Source organism: Mugil cephalus, chromosome 19 (assembly GCF_022458985.1).
Source record: "Mugil cephalus isolate CIBA_MC_2020 chromosome 19, CIBA_Mcephalus_1.1, whole genome shotgun sequence".
Classification (NCBI taxonomy): domain Eukaryota; kingdom Metazoa; phylum Chordata; class Actinopteri; order Mugiliformes; family Mugilidae; genus Mugil; species Mugil cephalus.
Genome location: NC_061788.1, coordinates 11,167,226 through 11,186,154, shown reverse-complemented (window position 1 = coordinate 11,186,154; position 18,929 = coordinate 11,167,226). Strand labels below are relative to the sequence as shown.

The 18,929-nt window shown below is 43.4% G+C and overlaps 1 protein-coding gene across 5 annotated transcripts; it reads right to left on the bottom strand.

Annotated features, from left to right (window-relative positions):
- Window positions 1–6,312: 6,312 nt before the first annotated feature.
- On the bottom strand, window positions 6,313–17,611 carry pax8 (paired box 8). Of its 5 annotated transcripts, none has more exons than XM_047569093.1 (12): window positions 17,076–17,606; window positions 14,818–14,968; window positions 12,415–12,580; window positions 12,058–12,255; window positions 11,722–11,798; window positions 11,436–11,561; window positions 10,494–10,669; window positions 10,255–10,375; window positions 9,825–10,064; window positions 9,340–9,441; window positions 8,093–8,182; window positions 6,313–7,360 (listed from the first exon to the last, which is right to left on the bottom strand). In XM_047569093.1, exons 2-12 carry the CDS (start codon window positions 14,837–14,839, stop codon window positions 7,290–7,292), a joined length of 1,389 nt encoding a protein of 462 aa, XP_047425049.1. In that variant the 5' UTR covers window positions 14,840–14,968; window positions 17,076–17,606; the 3' UTR covers window positions 6,313–7,289. The 5 variants fall into 5 exon arrangements, with proteins under 5 accessions (XP_047425049.1, XP_047425050.1, XP_047425046.1 ...); XM_047569094.1 differs by having other exon boundaries at window positions 12,415–12,556; window positions 17,076–17,605; XM_047569090.1 differs by lacking the exon at window positions 14,818–14,968 and having other exon boundaries at window positions 17,076–17,611.
- Window positions 17,612–18,929: the final 1,318 nt, after the last annotated feature.

Genomic DNA, 18,929 nt, shown 5'->3' with positions numbered 1-18,929 from the left:
TATTGTGGAGCCCTTTACCTCTTATTCATTATCATAATAAAAGAGACACAAACAACCTCATCTCACAACAATAAATACAGCCATTCAAATGTAGTCAGCCTTTCTGACCTTTAGTATCTCTCTTTAAAAAAAAAAAAACTATGACAACGCGGACAAGAAATACTAGGCTTGTTAGTGCAACAAATCAAAGTTATTTTTTAATTTGCGTAAATTTTAATAAATGTAAGATGTTGGATTTGTACCACATTACATTCTGCAACACCGGTCTGTAGTTTTTGAATGTTGATGCACATAATTTAAAGCATTTTAGACAAAAAAATAAATAAATTCTGTATAATTTAGATCTCCACACAGGTAAATGTTTAGTATTATACGTGGGTTTGTTACCACGTTTAGCTTAACTCACCACTATAGTGAGCAGTGTTTCTTTTTTCCTTCTGGTTTGATGATTAAAAAAAGGAAATTTCTAGAAAAAAGATTGGGATGATTTGGGACTGGATTCTTCCTCCCTCCACTCTACAGACTGGAAAAGGATTTTTTTTTTTTTTTTACATAAAAACATCTTGATCACTAAATATAATTTCTTAATTATGTTTTAAGCAATAGAGCAGAAAATGAATTTCATTTTCTTTGAATTGTCTGTCTTTCACCCAACAACTTTATGTGTTTTAAAAATGCATCTTACTGAGACTGAGGTCCTCGATCGAAGAAGTTCACATTTTAATCTCGTAGCCAACGGGAGAATTTAAGCCCATCAAACTGATAAAGATTCGAGGCTAAATTTCCATTGACCTTAAAAAAAAAAAAAAAAAAAAACTCCTTCATTCAGTTTAGAGTGAAAACTGCGAATCCGTTCAGAGAGGCAGGTGTGTTCCTCGCTCTCAGCCACACGGGGTCCTGGTTTGTGGTCTTCCAGCCTGACCTGGGGTGATCAACAATAAGAGCAGGATGTCTGGAATTAAGCCTCTTCCCTCCCCTCCCCATCCACCCTCAGCCTCTAAACACACACACACACACACACCCAACAAACACACACAGACGCGCACAAATTCCCCCTACACAGGAATGCGAAGTGACAATAGGAAACGCAATGGAGAGCACAGACAATACAGGCGGGGACACACCGTCCTGTCTGGGAGTCCGAACTGGACCACGCGGCCGTTTGGTTCAACCTGTAGCTCCTTGATGCGGATTTAGATGTTTCCCACTCGCAGACATCAGGAGAAACTCTGATGGATCATCTGCGGCGCTTAGTTAACATGATAATGCTCATCTTGCCGTCCTCTGAATGGAAACGGCCTCCATGCATTCACTGGAATAACAACAGCTCATTAAGATAAAGTCAGATTCTGCAGATGAGGGTGACTGATTGGCCGCGTGAGTGACGGGGTTCCCCCCGAGGCCGTCGCACAGCGCCTTGAGAAGAAGGCCTAGAACGCTAAAAAGGTGACGCCACGTCCGCTAACCTACATGCTCTCGGGCCTGTGACGGAGGCGCTGCGGGAACGGGCGTCCATTAGCGGCGCTAGCTCGCGAGATCAAACCGTAATCTTGTTGCTAATACGTTACAGTCTGGGCCACAGTCTGCTCTGAAGGCGCTCGTTTGGCGCCCGGCGTCACGGACGAGCCCTCGAACCGAGAGCTCTTCTCACTTGGCCTGTGGACCATGACTTCGGCGGCGGTGGTGGCCTTGTTTTGGAGTGCCACCGCTCTCCTCCTCTCCAGCGACAACAATGAGCGGCTGGAGCAGCAGGGGCTGCGTTAGCTGCTGGGTTCAGAGGGCATCCTTCCAGAGGAGCTGCCCTGTTTTTGTTCCATCTGCGCCACTCCATTCTCGAGCTTTGTGCGACTCAGTCAGGCCTGGCTGGGTAATTAAAAAGGCAAGAGCTCAAGTAGTGATCATTAGGGGCTTGTCCAGCATGGCCTCCAAAAAAAAAAAAAAGGTCACTTCTTCTTCTTCTTCTTCTTCTCCTTCTTCTTCCTTTTTTGTGCCTTTCTCCTCCCCCTCACACACTTTGCCGCTTTGAACATTGCTCAACACCCACGCTGGCGCTGAAAGGCTCGTCGTATACGAGCCACAAACACCTGAAAACAGCGCCAGCGGACATAAACTCTACTGTAAACGGCCTCATTCCCCTCCCCCCCCCCACCCCGACTCCTCTCCTCCCCTCAATGCTCCTCCTGACGCTCGTTCTCCATCTGCTTCTTGACGCCTCGCACGCTCTACTTGTTACTTTTTTATCTCTTATCCGCGCTAACGCTTGATGTCTCCCACCCGGGCTGTTTGAAAAAACTTTTCTTTTTTTTTTTCTCATTTGTTTGCCTCGCCCTTGGTGTCCTTCCTCCGCCTCAGGTTCTCTGCCTTCATCCTTTGCTCTTGACTGCTGCAGATGATGATGATGTGATGGGGCGTTCACTGTCCAGGGCTCTTCAGGTCTCTTCGCGGCCCTTTCAGGAGCTTAGTTGTTCCACTTAGACTCCGTTCGCCTCTTTCGCCGAGACATTAGCCCCGCTCTTCTTCTCTCCTGCTCTCACCCGGCGTCCACTTATACCAGACGTCCTGTAATCACACCACAAAGAGCTGAGCACATCTTTTTTTCTTTTCTTTTCCTCAGACTCCACTTATTAGTTTAGCTTCTCTCATGGCTAGACTTTTTTTTATATTACCAAACCTCTCCATAACCCTTTTTTATTTTTACAAATGCTCCCTTTTTATGGAGTACAGGAGCCTCTCATTGAAAGAGTCAAAGCAAGTGCCTTGCTTAAGGGCATTTCAACCCATGACCTCTTTCCGCCCTCTTCTCCTCTTCCACACACACACACACTCCTGCCTCCTGACGACACTCCTCGGGCGCAGACTCGGCGGCTTTCCAGATGCAGGACAAACACGCCGGAAGTCAGATCTGCGCGGGTTGATGCGACATAGACGGCCGAATTTTAAGTGCAGCGTTTTATATTCCTGATCTGTGAATTTCTCTGTTTACTGAGGGATCTCTCATCCGCTGCAAACCAGGGAGAAATCGGCACAATCGACGAGTCTGTGTGTGATGTTGAATGAGGTGTTTTGTCGGCCGTGTGTTTGGCCTCGGCAGGTCAACCCTCTCCCTCGGGGCAGTACCTGATACCTGAAGATTTTATCCACCTCGGTGTGTGTGTATAGTGTTGGCTGTGTGTGTGTGTGCTCTGAAAGGTGCGTTTTTCTTGATGTCTCCCAGTCAATAGCAGCTTCCTGCCTTCGGGGTCCGTGTGTTGTTTAATAGGCCGCTCCGACACAGGGCACCTGTGTTTCCTGCCGCTGCCTCCTCCTCCTCCTCCTCCTCCTCCACAGAAACACCCTCTGTTTGACCACTGCGCTCCGTTTCACCGGCGCATTTGTTCCAGGTGCGCTGCGGTTCGAGAGGCGGAGGGGATTGGGTTGCCTTCTTGAAATCTGAGGAAGGCCGTCGTTATTTTGAAGTCCGCTCAGGTGGTCGGAGGCCTTAATTGCCGAGTGTCTTATGTCGGCATCTGGATGCTGACGTCGGCCGGTCGGCTTTGGCCGTGTTGTGGTTTAGCGTTTTGTCGCAGTTATACTGTTGGGTCCAGTTTTAGATTGTGGTGCAAGATGGCGGCCTCTGCTGTATTTTCTTCATGGTCAAATCGGGAAATGTTAATAAATTGGGATGGGGCTGAAAAATGTCACCATGTCAGGCTAGAGTTGCAAGTATCCACCGATCAGGCGTAACATTATGACCACCGTCCTAATATTGGGTAGGTCTCCCCATCAGAGAATGAACATGGGCCTTCTGAGGGTGTCCTGCACTGCCTGGCAACACAGACATTTGGGTCCCATATGGATCAGGCTTGTTCCAGTGCGTCCCACAAGATTCAGATCTTTTCACAATCTGATAATGACCTCTTCAACTGTGTCATGAACGTACAAATGGACTTGGTATCGGTGTAAAAAGAGGCCACAGACTGTTTCAGAACAATCACCCAGGCCCAATCCTAAACAGCTCATGAACAAGGTGATGGGTTCACTCACACAATCTGGGCCTGCCACAAAACGCCAGGACAAGGGCGGGGTCGAGACAGCAGCCTCGCCGCCATTCGCCGTTTAAAACGACAACGTGTCCTGCGACTCATTTGGAAAGACAAATTCTGTCAGCCCACATAATATGCATTTGCCAGGCTGAATCGGCTGGCCGGCGTGTCAGGCCCAGAGATAAGTGGAGAACTTTCCAGATGACTGGCGCGGGACAACCCGCGACCCGTCATCCCACTGATTGCCACACACTCCTCCGTTGCCTTTTTGGCAGCGATTTCTCCAGGGGCCCCCTGTTCTGTCTTTCCGCTTGTCCCCATAATGGTAATGGGACACAAGCCTTCTCCACAAACCACAAACACACACAGGCGGTTTATCGCACAACATATTCTTCAGCCCGTCTCTCCGTCTCAGCGCTAGTATGGCTCTGTGTTAAATGTAAAGTCCCAGTCCTGCCAGCTTTGTCTGCCCTCAGCTGTTCCGGCCCGTTGCCTGTATTGTGCTGCCGGGCTCATTACCAGAAGCACTGTGGCCCGAAGCCTCCTCACTAATAGGCCCGGAGAGAGACAGAGAGGACTTCTTTCTGCTGTGGCTGCCGCGTAGCAGTGTAAATGTTTTGTTTTCCTCTCTTTTGGCAGCGGGACTGTTAATGTTTAACGTTCGCCGCCGTTATTTCTCTGGCTGGGCGTCAGCCGAAAATGGGTTCAGTTAAAAGGCTTTCCGCGTTCCTGCGAGGCACATCGACTTGAAAGCTCCTCTGTACGTATGAATGTATATGGATGTGTGTGTTCTGCATGCCTGAGCAGGGAACCTGGAAAAGAATGAATGTCCAGTCCGGCTGATGGGGCTGTCTGGAGCGGTCCAGGCCACTTGGACGACAATGGGATGAAGTGCAGCTATTGTTTAAAGTTTACAGAGCAGTATGCGGAGAGTACAGTAGTGTGGCCGGAGGAGAGGGACACAAAGAGAGGGGCGTGTAGAGACGGGAACACGTCGAAATGTGAGGAGGCTGAAAGCCTGGAGAGGCAGAAAGAAAGAAAAGTGCATATTGTAAACAGAGAGACGTCAGAAGTGATCTTCCATGACAGACAACGCTCAGGCTGAACCGATATGAAGGACTTTAAGTGACTGACAGACAAAGGAAAAACAAAAAACTTTCATTGGTCTGATTGAAGAGTTATGTAATTAGTTCTGAGGGCTTTCTTTAAACACGAATCAGGCCGTGAACTGTGTGGAAGAACTGAAAATAGCTGCAGATGTCAGCAGACAGGAGCTAAATTAAGTCCAAATTGTCCCCCCTCTCCACACACACACACACACACACAAAAAGACCCATATGAGACAAAATTGCAACCAGCTAAAAATGGGCACTTCATCAGGGAAAACCATACACAAAAAGATACTGTAAAATAAATGAACACAGGAAAGATTTGCTAAAAAAAAAAGAGAGAGAGAGAACAAATCACTGCCATATTATATGTATGTTATATTTGAACTATATTATTATTGCATATTTATTATTAATTCATGGTATAATTTTTGACATTTTAACATCATGCTGCGAGATATCGCGCACATCATGAAGCTCCTGGTGTTATTGGATGACTTTTCTGACGAGAGTCATCATCAGTCACATGATATAAATGTTAAATGTTAAAAAATTGAAAAAAAAAAAAAATGTTAAAAAAAATATTAAAAAAATTTAAAAACTCCTTACGATATATGCAATTTGGAAATACAATGCGTTGCTGATAAAATAAAATAAAATATCCATTTTTTTTCACTGTAACTTTTATGAAATAGTGTCTGATTTTGAAATCGATAATCGCGAGCTCGCAGACTGTACCGCGCGCCACGCTCCGAGCGCGCGAGGACGCCGCCCTCTCCGTCGTTCCTCGCGGCGTCCTCGCGCTGTGGTGGCACCAGGTGGGCCTCGTTAACGCGCCGCAATAATGAGCCCGAGAAGAGGGACGAAATAATTGCGAATAAAACTACATGATGCAGAAAATAAAAAAAGAAATTAAACAGATGCGCGTGTTTTCAGGATCATTGACCTCGTCCTTTCGAAAAATGCTGAGTTGCAAAAAAAAGAAAAGAAAAAAAAAATGTTCAAGCTATGCAGCAGACCGCAAACTATAATAATAATAATAATAATAATAATACTAATAATAATAATAATAATAATAATAATAATAGGAAATTATTCTACATTTACTTTTTATTTTAAATCAGAATTTACTTATTTTTTCAAAAGCAGTGCAAAGAAAAAGACACCAGTGAAGGCAGAAATAAATTTGTCATGCTTTAATTAAAATAATTCTTTAGAAATTCCTTATTTACATCTGCAATAATATTAATAACAGTATAAGAAAAAATAGTCACAGTTTTTACCAAACATCAGGACATCAGCATGACAGCAAACTAAACATATCTGAAGCAAAAACAAAAAAGTTATTTTCAAGCCTTGTTGGTTTTAGTAGTCAGATCCAAATCACAACACCCCCCTCGTCTCAACAGTCGTCCTCTGAGTAAAATTGCATCACTTCCCCCTATAAGTAATTCATCATTTACAATATGTACATGTTGCTGGACAGATGCATTGAATGTCTTCGAGGGGCATATTTCGCAGAAACTGTGATTTAACCGTGGCAACGTTTTAGCCTAAATGTTCTCTACGGGAAAGTTCTTCAACTCTGAATTTACAGTGAAAACAAATCATCAATTCAATTCAAAACAATTTGCAAGCAAGACATACAGCAGACCAAGAATAGGAATTAATTAGTTGTACGTGGTAGGACAGGATTCACTTTTTCTTTCTTTCTTTTTTTTTTTTTAATAAAAAAAAAACGCATTGTAAACAAAGCAGGCATAGTTCAGTATAAAGAAGTTGCATATCCCTATTCACTGGATCAGTGGAGTCAAGTTGCAGATGTGCCAGAAAAAAAAAAGGAAAAAAAAGTCTTTGGCCAAAACAGTGTTAAAGAGATTTATACTGAAAATATGCACCGTGCTTGAGTCAAACAGGCCCTGGAGGAGTTCAGTGTTGACAATGTGTAAACGTGCATGAGTCACAGTTACCCTTGGAGATGGCATTGGTAATGACAAATAAATAACGCAAGACTTGTTGCTGACGGTGAGAGGATGTTAGAAAAATAAGAATGTGGCGCTGGTTCATCAGCAGAGTCTCAAGTCCACATCCTGTTTTGGCTTTCGTGCCTTGGTCCGCGATCAGCTGATGTGGAGCTGTCCAGTTGCTGCGACGGGGACTAGAGGTGGTCGTAGGCGGCCGTAGACGGTGGACCTGTGCGGGAGGCCGAGCTGTAGTAGTAGGGTGAGCCTGCGGGAGAAAGAAGGCGGAGTGGGAGAGGTCACAAATGGAGGCCGTCACAACTGGAAGGTGTTTGTGGATTAGACTTTCTTTATCCATCTTAAATAAGGTTTGAGAGCAGACGGCTGAGCAGAAAGTCAGAGCAGACTCTTAAGAATAAGGAAATTCTTTCTAATTTTACAGTTCTTAATTTTGTGACTCTATCTATGGGCAGGAGAAAGGTACTGCAAGTTCATTTTATAGTACAGACAACAAGACCTATGCGGCTAAAACCTATTTTTGAAGGTTTTTCGAATCTGTGAAATTAGTTTAAATTTTCTGTATAAAACTTTTGCCTTGTTTTGTCAATTGTCGTCTGCAGAATTAATGAGACTTTTCTGATAAAATACAGGTCAAACAAATATAATTAATTATATCAAAGGTATGCTGAGTGTGGTACCTGAAGCATGTTTTTAATGGGATTTAATGGTTTCAAGGCGACTTAAAAATGACCTTATAAGACATGTTACAAAAGCACTCATTTCCTGGCAGCCGTTCATTTAAATTCTGGTCATGAGGAAATGTTTTTGAATCGTAAGGTCAGAAGAAGTGAGTCCGTCCACATTTTTGTTTAGCCTCACGAACAGAAAAACCTCTAAATAATCAAAAATAATGCATTTTATTGTGAAGTTTACATTTAAAACCCGACAAAACCATATTCAGAAGTGATGTGTTTGTGAGAGTTTGTGTGTTGCTACTCACCTAGTATGCTGGAGTTGGTGAACCTCCAGGCTTCGCTGTAGGAGGTGTAGGGTGAATGGCTGTAGGTCTGACCCGAGTAGTCTGCACCTGCTGCGGAAAAAAAAAACAAAAGAAACACACACACGATAAAACTATCGATAAAAACACGACAAAGGAGACATTTGTTATTAAATGGCAAATAGCTGAGAGCTCTGTGGAGTGGGCTTGTTTGTCTGCGTGCCAGCCTCTGCTCAGCCTTAGCTCATAATTCACCAACAGTTAGTGCAGCCTGTAAACCATTAATCTGTGGTGCAGGTGGATGGCTGAGGGTAAAATCCCACAGCCCAGTGGTGCGTGCATACAGCTAGCCTCTACGCCCTCTTTCTCCTGCACTCGGCCCCTTGCATCGCTCAGCCTCTGCCCTCTGAAATGTCCTCCTCCTCCGCCTCCTCCTCCTTCTCCCGCTCTTCGTCCCACACTTCCTGCTTCAGCTTCTCCGGCACTCCTCTTTTCTTTCTTTTCCCTTTTTTTAACATTCCAATATCTAATTGGTAATTATGTTGGCTGGAATGAATCCCTGAGCTCCCCACCTCCTCCTCCTTTCCTACACCCCCCCTCCCCCAAACACCCCCCCCCCTTTCGCTCGGTAATTGTGTATCAACGCTTCCTCACAGCGAGCCCACCAGAAAAATAATAAATCAGACCCTCTCATTTCGCGCTTCGGAGGGCAGACTTCAAATAAAAAAAGGCACATCACACACGCACACGCCCTCTCTCTCTCCCTCTCTGATCACATGCAGGCATCTTGACACAGACACACACAAGTGCGCGCACACATTTCAAGTGCACACACACACACCCACGCACAGCAGAAAAGACCTCCTCCTCTTCGTTCATACCCAGACTTTATACCCCCTCCGCCCACTCTTGCATCTCCCTCCTGGGCCCCCTGGTTCCCATGGCGATGTGTGGTCAGAGGTGTCTGGGTAGGGGGTGTGGGCAGCAGGGCGGAACCCCCAACCTGGTCCCTGTACCCCCCGGGCCCCGCGCACCCGCGCGCACACACACAGTTCACCACCCTGGCAAGGCTACTCATTAACTCAGCCTGTCTCCCTGTTAATCTACAAGCCTCCATCCAGTCCTCTCCTTCTCTTTATTCCTTCTCTTCCTGCTTTCATCACCCTCCCTTCTCGTTCTTTCCACCTGTCTGACTCATTCATCGCCCTCCGATTTCTATTTTAATCCTTGGCTTCTGGTGAGTTTCTTACCTGCTACCATACCCGTGATGGCAGAGGAGGTGTATCCTGACTGGGCCGGGGAGGGGATGTGAGGTGGGTAGCCTGGCAGGGTGGAGCTCACCATGTCACGCCCTGAAAACACACAACAAACGCACATCTTTACCGCCCGTCAGATCATAAGTGACACTGTAGGTGGTCTTCTTCAGATCATCTGACATTTGGTGCCCCTCAAGGCTCTGTTGTGGGCCCACTTCTCTTTCAGACTACATTATGTTGGCTGAGGCATGAAGATGTAAAGAAAAGGGAGGTGATTTAAATCTTTTTGAAGATAGAATACCAAAAACATTCAGCTTAAAACGTATTTTAGCTTCTTTGGTCTGAACCATTTCTGTTTCTCCCAATTTTGTAGTCTAGCCTGGGAGTTTCCAACATTGATAAAAAAAACACACAAATGATTACCTATTTATTTGCATGTCAATGGATGCAGACATGAATGAGATGGATGGCTGCATTACCTGAGATGATAGGTTGGCTGCTGAACTGCCCGTACACTGGTGCATGATGGGAAAATGAGTTGAAGGTGTTGGGGAAATGGTTGGAGCTACTGCAGCTGCTGCTGAGAGAAACAGGTTTCTGCAGCGCCTGCAGCTCCACAAAGGCCAGGTTGGACGCTGCCATGTTTGGGGACGGGCTTGTACTGGTCACTTCTGGGGACATTTCCTGTTTCAGACACAGCGGCAGCGTCTGGAGGGGCTCTGAGGTGATGAGAGCCAGAGTGCGGGGGCAGGCATGGCGGGAAAATGAAAACAAGCGGTGAAGATGACAAACTTAAAACAAAGAAAGATGTCCAAAATAAACAGCGGCTATGGGGTGAGCGTTGCACTGATTCATTTAAAACGTGTGTGGAGGACTTCAAAGGGCAAAATCTAACATTAAGCGTCTCACCGGTCACCATGGTGTAGCTCTGGTGCGCCGACAGATTCCGTCCAATAGCAGAGCTGGATGTTGAGAGGCTGGTCTTGGCTTCATCTAGGCTGCCATTGATGAGGGAAAGCGGGTACAAAGTCTGGGGATGATGAACAGGGATTAGCTATTGGTGTTGACACTGCTTACTTTTTTTCCGAATGTTCAGCAAAAGTGCACCAAAACAAAAGGGGTGCATTTCACTATTTTTTCTATGCTACCTGTTCTGTCTTGCTGCTCGAGGCGGAGTTAAATGAGTCCGATGGAAAATGATGACGGTCAAACCCGCAGTCTAGATGTTGTGTGGCTGCAGAGAAATGATCCACTCTCATCTGTTTCCTCGGGACGCCCCCGCTGCCCTGAGAGTCCACACTGTGCCGACAACTCTCCTGATCACCTGAGAGGCAACAAGGGAAAATGTAAGAACAAATCACTGTCATGTATGAAACTCTTCAAGCGTTCCCTGACTACATGAACAGAAAGTAACTAAACACAGGTTGTCCCTTTAGGTTAAAGGTGATCTTCGTCACATGTGGTGTCCCTCAGGACTCTGTTGTAGTCCCACTGCTCTTTGTTCTATATATGTAACCAATTAGTAATGGTTTAAATCTTACAGGTTTCTGCAAAAAAAAGATATTATAATCCAACTACTGTATGTAAATATAAATGATTATAGTTCCAATGACAACTTAATTGCACTCATTATAGTGACTGTTGTAGTGGCTGTGCGAGGATCACCTGAAGTCAATAACCTCAATGATTAACTTAATGATAAACGGCAAACAACAGTTTCATGTTACATCAGAAATTTGCATTTTCTAGCAAAGCTAGAAGCGAGCTAGCTCCTACTCAAATTGTGACATTTTTCCTAAGTATTGGAGTTTCACAAATAAATTAAATATAAATTTCACAACACCACATTATGACTCTGCATCATTTGTCCACAAAACAGGAAAAAAATGCAGTTAATGGAAGCAATAAATGTCAAGTAAGTAATTAAATAAAGCAGTCTGAAGCTGTTTTTCATCTTTCAAGCCACATTCACCTCTTTTTCCTTTCTGTTTCGGTGTGACTAGCATCACTCTTCCGTCTTTCACGCCAACTCACAGCTAACAAATTTCCCTCCAAATTGCGGCATTCACTTTATGTAACCTAATTCTTACTGTCATCGTGGCTCCTCTTGCCCTCTGCGCTGGGTTGGGGGATACCCAACAAGCCGCTGATGGAGTAGGTGGAGCCCAAAGAGTCGGACTGCGGAGACTCAGGAGGGGTGACCGCTGAACTTGGAACTAAGAGAGAAGAAACAGAATGTTGCCTGTTGCCTCAAGAACTTAATCCTTGTAGAGAACTATGAGAAGACTCTTTAACCTTAATCTTTGGGAATCCTATGACAATGCCTAGTGATATGAAAGATCATCATGTATGTGTTAGGAAAAGGTAGAGACTTACTTAATGTTTGTCCTGGACTCAGACCTTTTCCATCCAGTGGGAGATTAAACGGCTGCTGAACCTTTGTCCGAATTATTCTGAAATAAAAACAATCATTTAAAATGTATTGCTATTTTTGAATGTCCTGGAGTAGAATTGAAGCACTGGCATTGTTCAAGAAATGTTAGCTTTATTAAATGGGACATCTTAATCCCAATAGCACACTCAAAAATTCTAACTCATCCATCGTCCTTCTGACATTCAACAAGGCCGATCGCTACATGCTGCTTAGCCACCGGAGCCAGGGAGACATAGTTGTGTCGCTAACATGATTTCATTCATAATGCAGCTTGTCACCTGTTAATGGAGCTCACGCTGGGCACCGTGTCACCATCACACACTCCCTCTGCCAACAGCCGATCTCTGATTTCCCAGGCAAACATGGTGGGATTCTGCCTCTTGTACTCTGCGATCTTATCCACAACTTTTGGGGTGGCCACTTTGGGCTTGGAGCCGCCAATCACACCAGGCTTGATGCTGCCGGTCTCGTAGTAGCTGAAGGGGAAAAAAAGGGGGGGCATGAGTAAAACGTGGTTTCAGTCACCACAATGTCCCCGATACTGTGTGCAAACATTAGACAGAGGTCAAACAACACGAAGAGGCTGTTTAACAGTAACAGGAAGTTGAGTAAAGGTGCTTATGAGGTGAGCTCACCGGCCCAGGATCTTGCTGACGCAGCCGTGGCTGACTCTGAGCTGCCGGGAGATGTCACAGGGCCGAACCCCCTGGTGGGCCATGTCCACGATGCGTTGCCGGATCACCTCCGGAAGTGGGCGGCCATTGACAAACATTCCACCTAGTTGGTTAAGACCCCCATGACCTGGGGGAGGAGGGGGGATGAACACTCATAAATGTCATGGAACCTGAGACAAAAAAACAAACAAAACAACAACAACTCATCTGGACACACACATCACCATGTACAGCTGATGTTCTTCAGATTTAAGATAGAAATTATGCAGCTGTTCCGCTCAGTGAAACAGATGTGTGGACATTCATACAAACACAACATTAAAGTCTTTAAGCGAAATCCTCAGACTTCCTCTTTCTTACATTAATGTAGACTGAGCAGCTTTACATTAAAAACTTAAAGGAAACAGGAAATGATGAAAGCTGTGCACAAACGGGATGCTCGTGAGTCGCTGACGTTACTGTGAAACTTCTAAATGCTGTCTGACAGATATTTACATCTGGGTTAAAACTGCCCAAAGAAAAACATTTAATTGTGACAAATGTCTGACGCAGTGAATCACAGTGAAAATTCAAGGTTTCTCTATTTAGCTCCTTTATTTGCGAGCTTGAGTAAAAATTTGATTATTCCTACAGTCTAATCGCCTCATTATAAATAACACCTTCAGGCTTATTCTCCCAATTCTCATTTATATGCCGCTCATTCAGTTAAGGCCTCTGGCTTTAGTGGAAGTGACTGATGTTGTTTTACATTTTAAATACTGCGCTAAAGTGTCATTTAGTAAAGAAACTATATTGATTCTTCTATCTTTGTAAGTACAATTTAAAATGTCAAATAAATTTAAATGGTTAAAAAAAACATGAAATTGCTCCACAGATACTTTATATTATCAGCCCCAATTCCACAGGTTTGTGTGAATTTCCAGGCTTCTTATTTAAAAATATGAAAACTCTTTAGTATTTAATTTCCTCTGGCATACATCCATGTAGTGTCTAACATTGTGTGTAATTTATGTTTTGTTTTTTCTATTTATTTTTTTAAATAGGCATGTGCGTACATTGGTTTATTGGAAAATAACAAAAAACAAATGGTTTCCTGCTATATTTAGATACGTAGGTTTGAATTTTTAATGCAGCAGAAACTGACACTGAGGTTATGAGATCAGTGAATAATTGAAAATAAATGATTCATTAAAACTTCCTGTTTTTTTAACCATATAAATGATTGTTAAAAGGAAGCTCGGCTGCACCAACTCGTCCTCAGACCTGTCAAAGCTGCTCCTTCTAAATGAACAACAGCCAACAAAATGCGCTGGACGAGCAGCCTCCCGTGTGTCCTCCGTAGGCTGCGGCGGTGGTGACTCTGCCGTAGCTTTTTAATTTAACCCATTGAGTCGCTCGTTTCTCTCAGCCTTTTCCCAGCTCCCATTTCCACATCAAACAGCGGCCGGACGAGGCCGAGAGAGAAGTAGGGAGGGGAGGCAGGGGAGGGGAGGGAGGGGGGAGGGTAGAGGAGAGGAGGGGAGTGAAGGAGGGCAGCCTCTATTAACGCTGCCAGCGGAGTGTGGAAAAAAATCTCCCCGCCAAGCTTCATCAACCTGCAGGATATTAAAGCGGAGCAGCCCCGGGGGGGATGAGCGCGCAAGGACGCGCATGGCGCACAGAAAAACGCCTAAAAAAAAGCCCAACAACAACAAAGAATTCATGACGCAAAAACTTTTCTAACGTTTTTCTAGATAGATAGATAGATAGATAGATAGATAGATAGATAGATAGATAGATAGATAGAAGTGTTTTGCAGGCGGCCCTTATTTTGGTTATCAGGCCAGATCTTGGATAAATACGCGTCAAATAAACATTAAGCCGTGGTTTCAAACTCATACCCAACATGGCAACCCTTTACCTAACTCCTCCTTGGCACCAAATGGATTAAATAAACATTTTAAAAATGGCTATTCAGCCAAAAGCAAGGGTGTAACGACTTAAGTGTCAGTTCACGTGCAGTTAGTTGTCAACAACAGACATATTTTGTATAATTACCATGTTGTCTTTAGTTACCCTGTTATACAGCAGCCTCTACTTATTAATGATTGCTGGAGGAGTGACACCTTTTCTGTGTATCTGTGTGCAACTAGATCATAAATATGAAATTTACGTTTCCAGACTTCAACCTACATAAAATCAAAGGGGTACAGTTGATCTAAATGGAGTGGAGACAGGTCTCATGGCCGAGCCTTGCGGACGTTTAAGAACATCTGTCTTAACAAAGGTGTTTGTTGATGCCAGGAAATGTGAAATGTATGTCCAGATAAACGGACCAGACGGCAGCAGAAGCAGGAGAGGAACCAGCTTGCGTTGTGTATTTACCTCTTCCAGTGTTATTGGACATATCCCTGAGTTTTTGGTCTTTGCTCCACCAGCTGAACGTGACGCTCTCCTCTCCACGCTTGTCCCAGTTAAAGTGTTTTTACTCCACGTCCTGCTTTGTCTGGCATGAGTGTGCACCGCCGATCACAAGCTGCAGGGCGACAGGGGGTTCATGAAGCCGGGCTGTTTGTCAGATGTGATGCCTCACAACAGAACAGACACTCTGCTGGCTGTCTCTGCGTCTCCATGACACAACCATGTAAGCACGTCACCTGTTCCTGCCTGAGTTTCTTTCTGAACATGAATGAGGACATCCATTTGGCCACTTTAAGGCCTGTGCATGTGTAAAAACCTCCATGTCAAGATCAATATTTGCAAAAGATTCTCTGCCTCTTTAGCCATCTCACATGGCTGCTCCTATTAAACGTAAAATTTCCCTTCATTATGCACTTTGTAATTATGATTGACTGGTGTCGTTAATCACATTTGAACTATTACAGCCGGCAAATCTATTTTAGTTTGGGTCTTGACTCACAAAATGATTATATAAATATATAACGATGTATAAAAACTTCAAGGATAAGGAATGTGTCTGTTGTTGAAGATCATCTTTGGCACGTTAAAGCGAACGGCAATTAAAATGTGAGAAGGAAAATAAGACTGATGTGGTAAAAAGATGAGGCAAATTGTCAGGATCTGGACTCCTAAGTGGGAGATGCTAAATCTGTTTTAAAATGTGGAGGCTGGCAGCTGATATTGGTCATACGTAAGCCTTGTTTACAGCCTCCATCTGCTCAACCCGAACAGTACACTTCTTCACTCTGCTAAATGAACTTTAACTCCGAGAAGCTCAGAGGAAAAACAAGACGTTAAGTGATGTGTTCAGTAAAATGAGAAAGAGGCAGCACCTGAAGGAAGACCTCACAGAAAGGACAGCTGTGGATTTCATAATGATTGTGGAAACTGCCTGATCTCTTGCTTTAAATGGGAAATAAGGAATGAGCTAATTAAGGTACTGTGTTTATGTGTGGATCTGTCACGTTTAAAAAAGTAACTTGTCTTTTGTAAAGCTCCATGTCACTGTTGTCATGTCCTGCCGGGTATGGCATCTTAAAATTAACCAAACAATTAGCAGGCTGTCACACCGTTTAATGAATGCGGAAAGACACACTTTGACAGCACACAATAGGCTGCAGCCTCCGGTTTGATTCAGACTTATTTTGACTGTCAGTGTTAGAATTTAAACCCACTGTGCACTGCCAGGCTAAATACAATTTTATCTGTCAATGTTTGTACTTTAATAAACTCAGCTGGCACCATTGGAATTTAGTTAAATATTTGTTGAAAAGTGTCTTTTTAATGCTGTTTCCAGACGTGTCCTTGATGAATATCTATTTGCATTTTCATTTTAACTGCAATTTACAACACGTGAGGCACGTTTTGTGCCACACTGCAGATATTTGATGCTGAAACGGAGTCTTCCAAATCATAAACAAAATCCAGGACTCGTGAAAAGATAATTATAGAAAAAATAATTTAATTTAGATCCAGAACAGAAACAAAATAACTTGCCATATTTTTCTTTTAATGTATATGTCAAATTAATCAAATTAGGCAACTATTATCGTGGCAATGTTTTTACTTAAATCCCTTTGAGGCCACTGTTAATACTCGTGCATATTAATTAATGATTATTACAGATTAATAGAACAATTTTAACAACCAATTCCAGCAGGATTCTGTGGGAAAGTTTCGTATTTTACGCACGATTACAAACGCCTCTTATTTGGCATCTGCACACAAACATGCGTCCTTTTCTTATCTTCCGTGTTTTGCAGTTTTAAGTTAAAATAAATAAATATGTGAAAAGCCTTTCAGGCTGAGAAATCGAGATTTATACTGAGCCCAGACACGGCTTCTTGATTTTAGGGGTATTTTTTTAGGAGCAGGGAAAAACTAAATACCATGTCTAGAAGCTTTATTTTATAATGCGTAAATTTAATTATCTTTACGCACCACTATCACTTTCCCCCCACACATACACACACACACACACAAAAAAAAATAAAAAACTTTCTGCTTTCCTGGACACATATTTACCTCTTAATTGCTGTCATTAATCACGCTTATTTGTCTTTGATTGACCTAAATAGAACAGTATTAAGTCCACGTCTATTTTCTTTCACATTTTCTGGATCAATTAAGTCTCCTCAGATTCTCTCCAGATTTTCATTCGAGATACACAGGCGAGAACTTACCTTGCCAAGACGGAGGTGCAATCGAAAACGTTCCCCCAATTAATATTCTGATATTATCCAAATGACGGGACCCTTGTCGCGTAGCGCTGCGCGTGTCCGAGCTGTGTTGGAAGAGAAAGACGTCTGCGGTCGTGTTGTGTTGTGTTGTGCTGCGCGCAGCCAACACTGAGCCAGGTTTTATCCAACCGGGGCTGCGTAGAGGAGTGAGCCCTGCAGCCATTGGACGAGGAGGAATGGGAAGGTGTGGTTTACTGGGGGAAAAGAACAAGAAGAAGTGCAGCCCCCTTATATTAAAAAAAAAAAAAAAAGGAAAGAAAGAAAGAAAAAGAAAAAAGACAGGATGACTGAACCCGTGTTTTGATGGCATTACACCCAGTGAGTGACTGTACGGAAACACTTGTCAAGGAGACGGCTTGTTCCCATTCACCTCTGATTAGACTGTGTACAGGCATGTGACATTGCTTCCTGAGGTCCACAAGCAATTCGGCGCTCGAATTGCTGCGATGCCTCGCGGTTTATTCACGACAGGTAAACTACACCTGAGCGCTGGACAGAAACCAGATTTGGTTCCAGAATAACTGACCAAACTAATATGATTCAAAAGGCCTCTGTCGGGGAACAATTTTAGCCGTAACGAAAGATGAAAAAATAAATAAAAAAATAAATAAATAAAATTAAGTCTCACTTTTTGGTGGTTTAAATCGCAATGTGTTTATTTGTTATCAGTGTGAAGAACGTGTAGATGATAAATCTACTTTAACAAAACAAAACTTTTTATTTTCATATAAGTTTAAACATCTGTGATGATAAAATCAGGTCAGGTGAGTTTTTTTTTTTTTTAGAAATAATTTTTAAGGAAGAGTTTGCTTCTATTGGATCTGCATTTAGCCACGATACAATATGAATTTGGTTTCTATATTCTTCTATATTTCTGTATCTCAACTTTCTCATTTACTTACATTTAGTTCGAAATATCAAATGAGAATAAATCAGAAAATAGATTGTCTCTATTTGTAAGATGAAAATTTTATTTTTTTTTTAAATCCTAAACATACAGAATTTCTTTTTAGTGTGAACATCAGCATCCTATGAAAATCTTCAGCTGTGTTTCTTCACATTTTACGGCTCACTTTGATCGTCTCTTTGCTCCTTGAAGACCCTGTAGATTATTTATTTCTATGTCAGTCCGGCGAGGATGCACATGTGTGCTTTAATGTGGTTGCTTTACGGTGCATTTGTGTATCCGTGGATGAAAACGACTGGAAGCCTCTTGATTTCGCGTTCTGCAGCGTGCGTAAAGCGGGCCCCTGTATAAGCGTGATGTCACACCGGGGTGTCAGGAACCCGGTGAGTTTAAAACACTCCTAATGTTGTTCTCACAAGCCTGTAAAACAAACACAACACCTCTAATGACGCCCAGCCATGGCACCGAGTAGTCTGTGCCAGGGTTTATTCAGCCATATGGACTTTTTTTTAATTTATTATTTTTTTATTTTTTTTAGAGAAGTTGATATAAAGACACGATGGCAGAAATGCCCCTGTGATGTGGAAGAAGACCCAAGATATGCAGGCTTTCAGTTCGTGATTGAAGTCCTTCATGGCTCGTCTTTGAACGGCTACATCAGTGCCGCTGCGAGACAATGGGCAGACTGTTTTAAAATAAATAAAACTGTCAAGAGATTAAAGGGAATCACAACATTAGCTGGAAACAGAGACAGTCCTCTGTAAAGTGACCACAGCGCACAGAAAATGACAAGTGCCCGGAGGGAGAAGTGGCAGAAGAGAGACAGGGAGGTTACCCAGAGTTTAACAAGGGATTAAAACTCACAGATTGGTATCTATCGCGATGATACC

What these genes read in the sequence shown, in the direction of transcription:
- pax8 (XM_047569090.1), bottom strand. Translation starts at nt 17,442, where the DNA reads ATGCCATCAAAACACGGGTTCAGTCATCCTGTCTTTTTTCTTTTTCTT. An exon ending in GTCAGCAAGATCCTGGGCCG is followed by an intron (nt 12,256 to 12,414) that starts GTGAGCTCACCT and finishes TTTCCCCTTCAG; the next exon opens with CTACTACGAGACCGGCAGCA. An exon ending in CAAGAGGAGCCACGATGACA is followed by an intron (nt 10,670 to 11,435) that starts GTAAGAATTAGG and finishes GTTGCCTCTCAG; the next exon opens with GTGATCAGGAGAGTTGTCGG.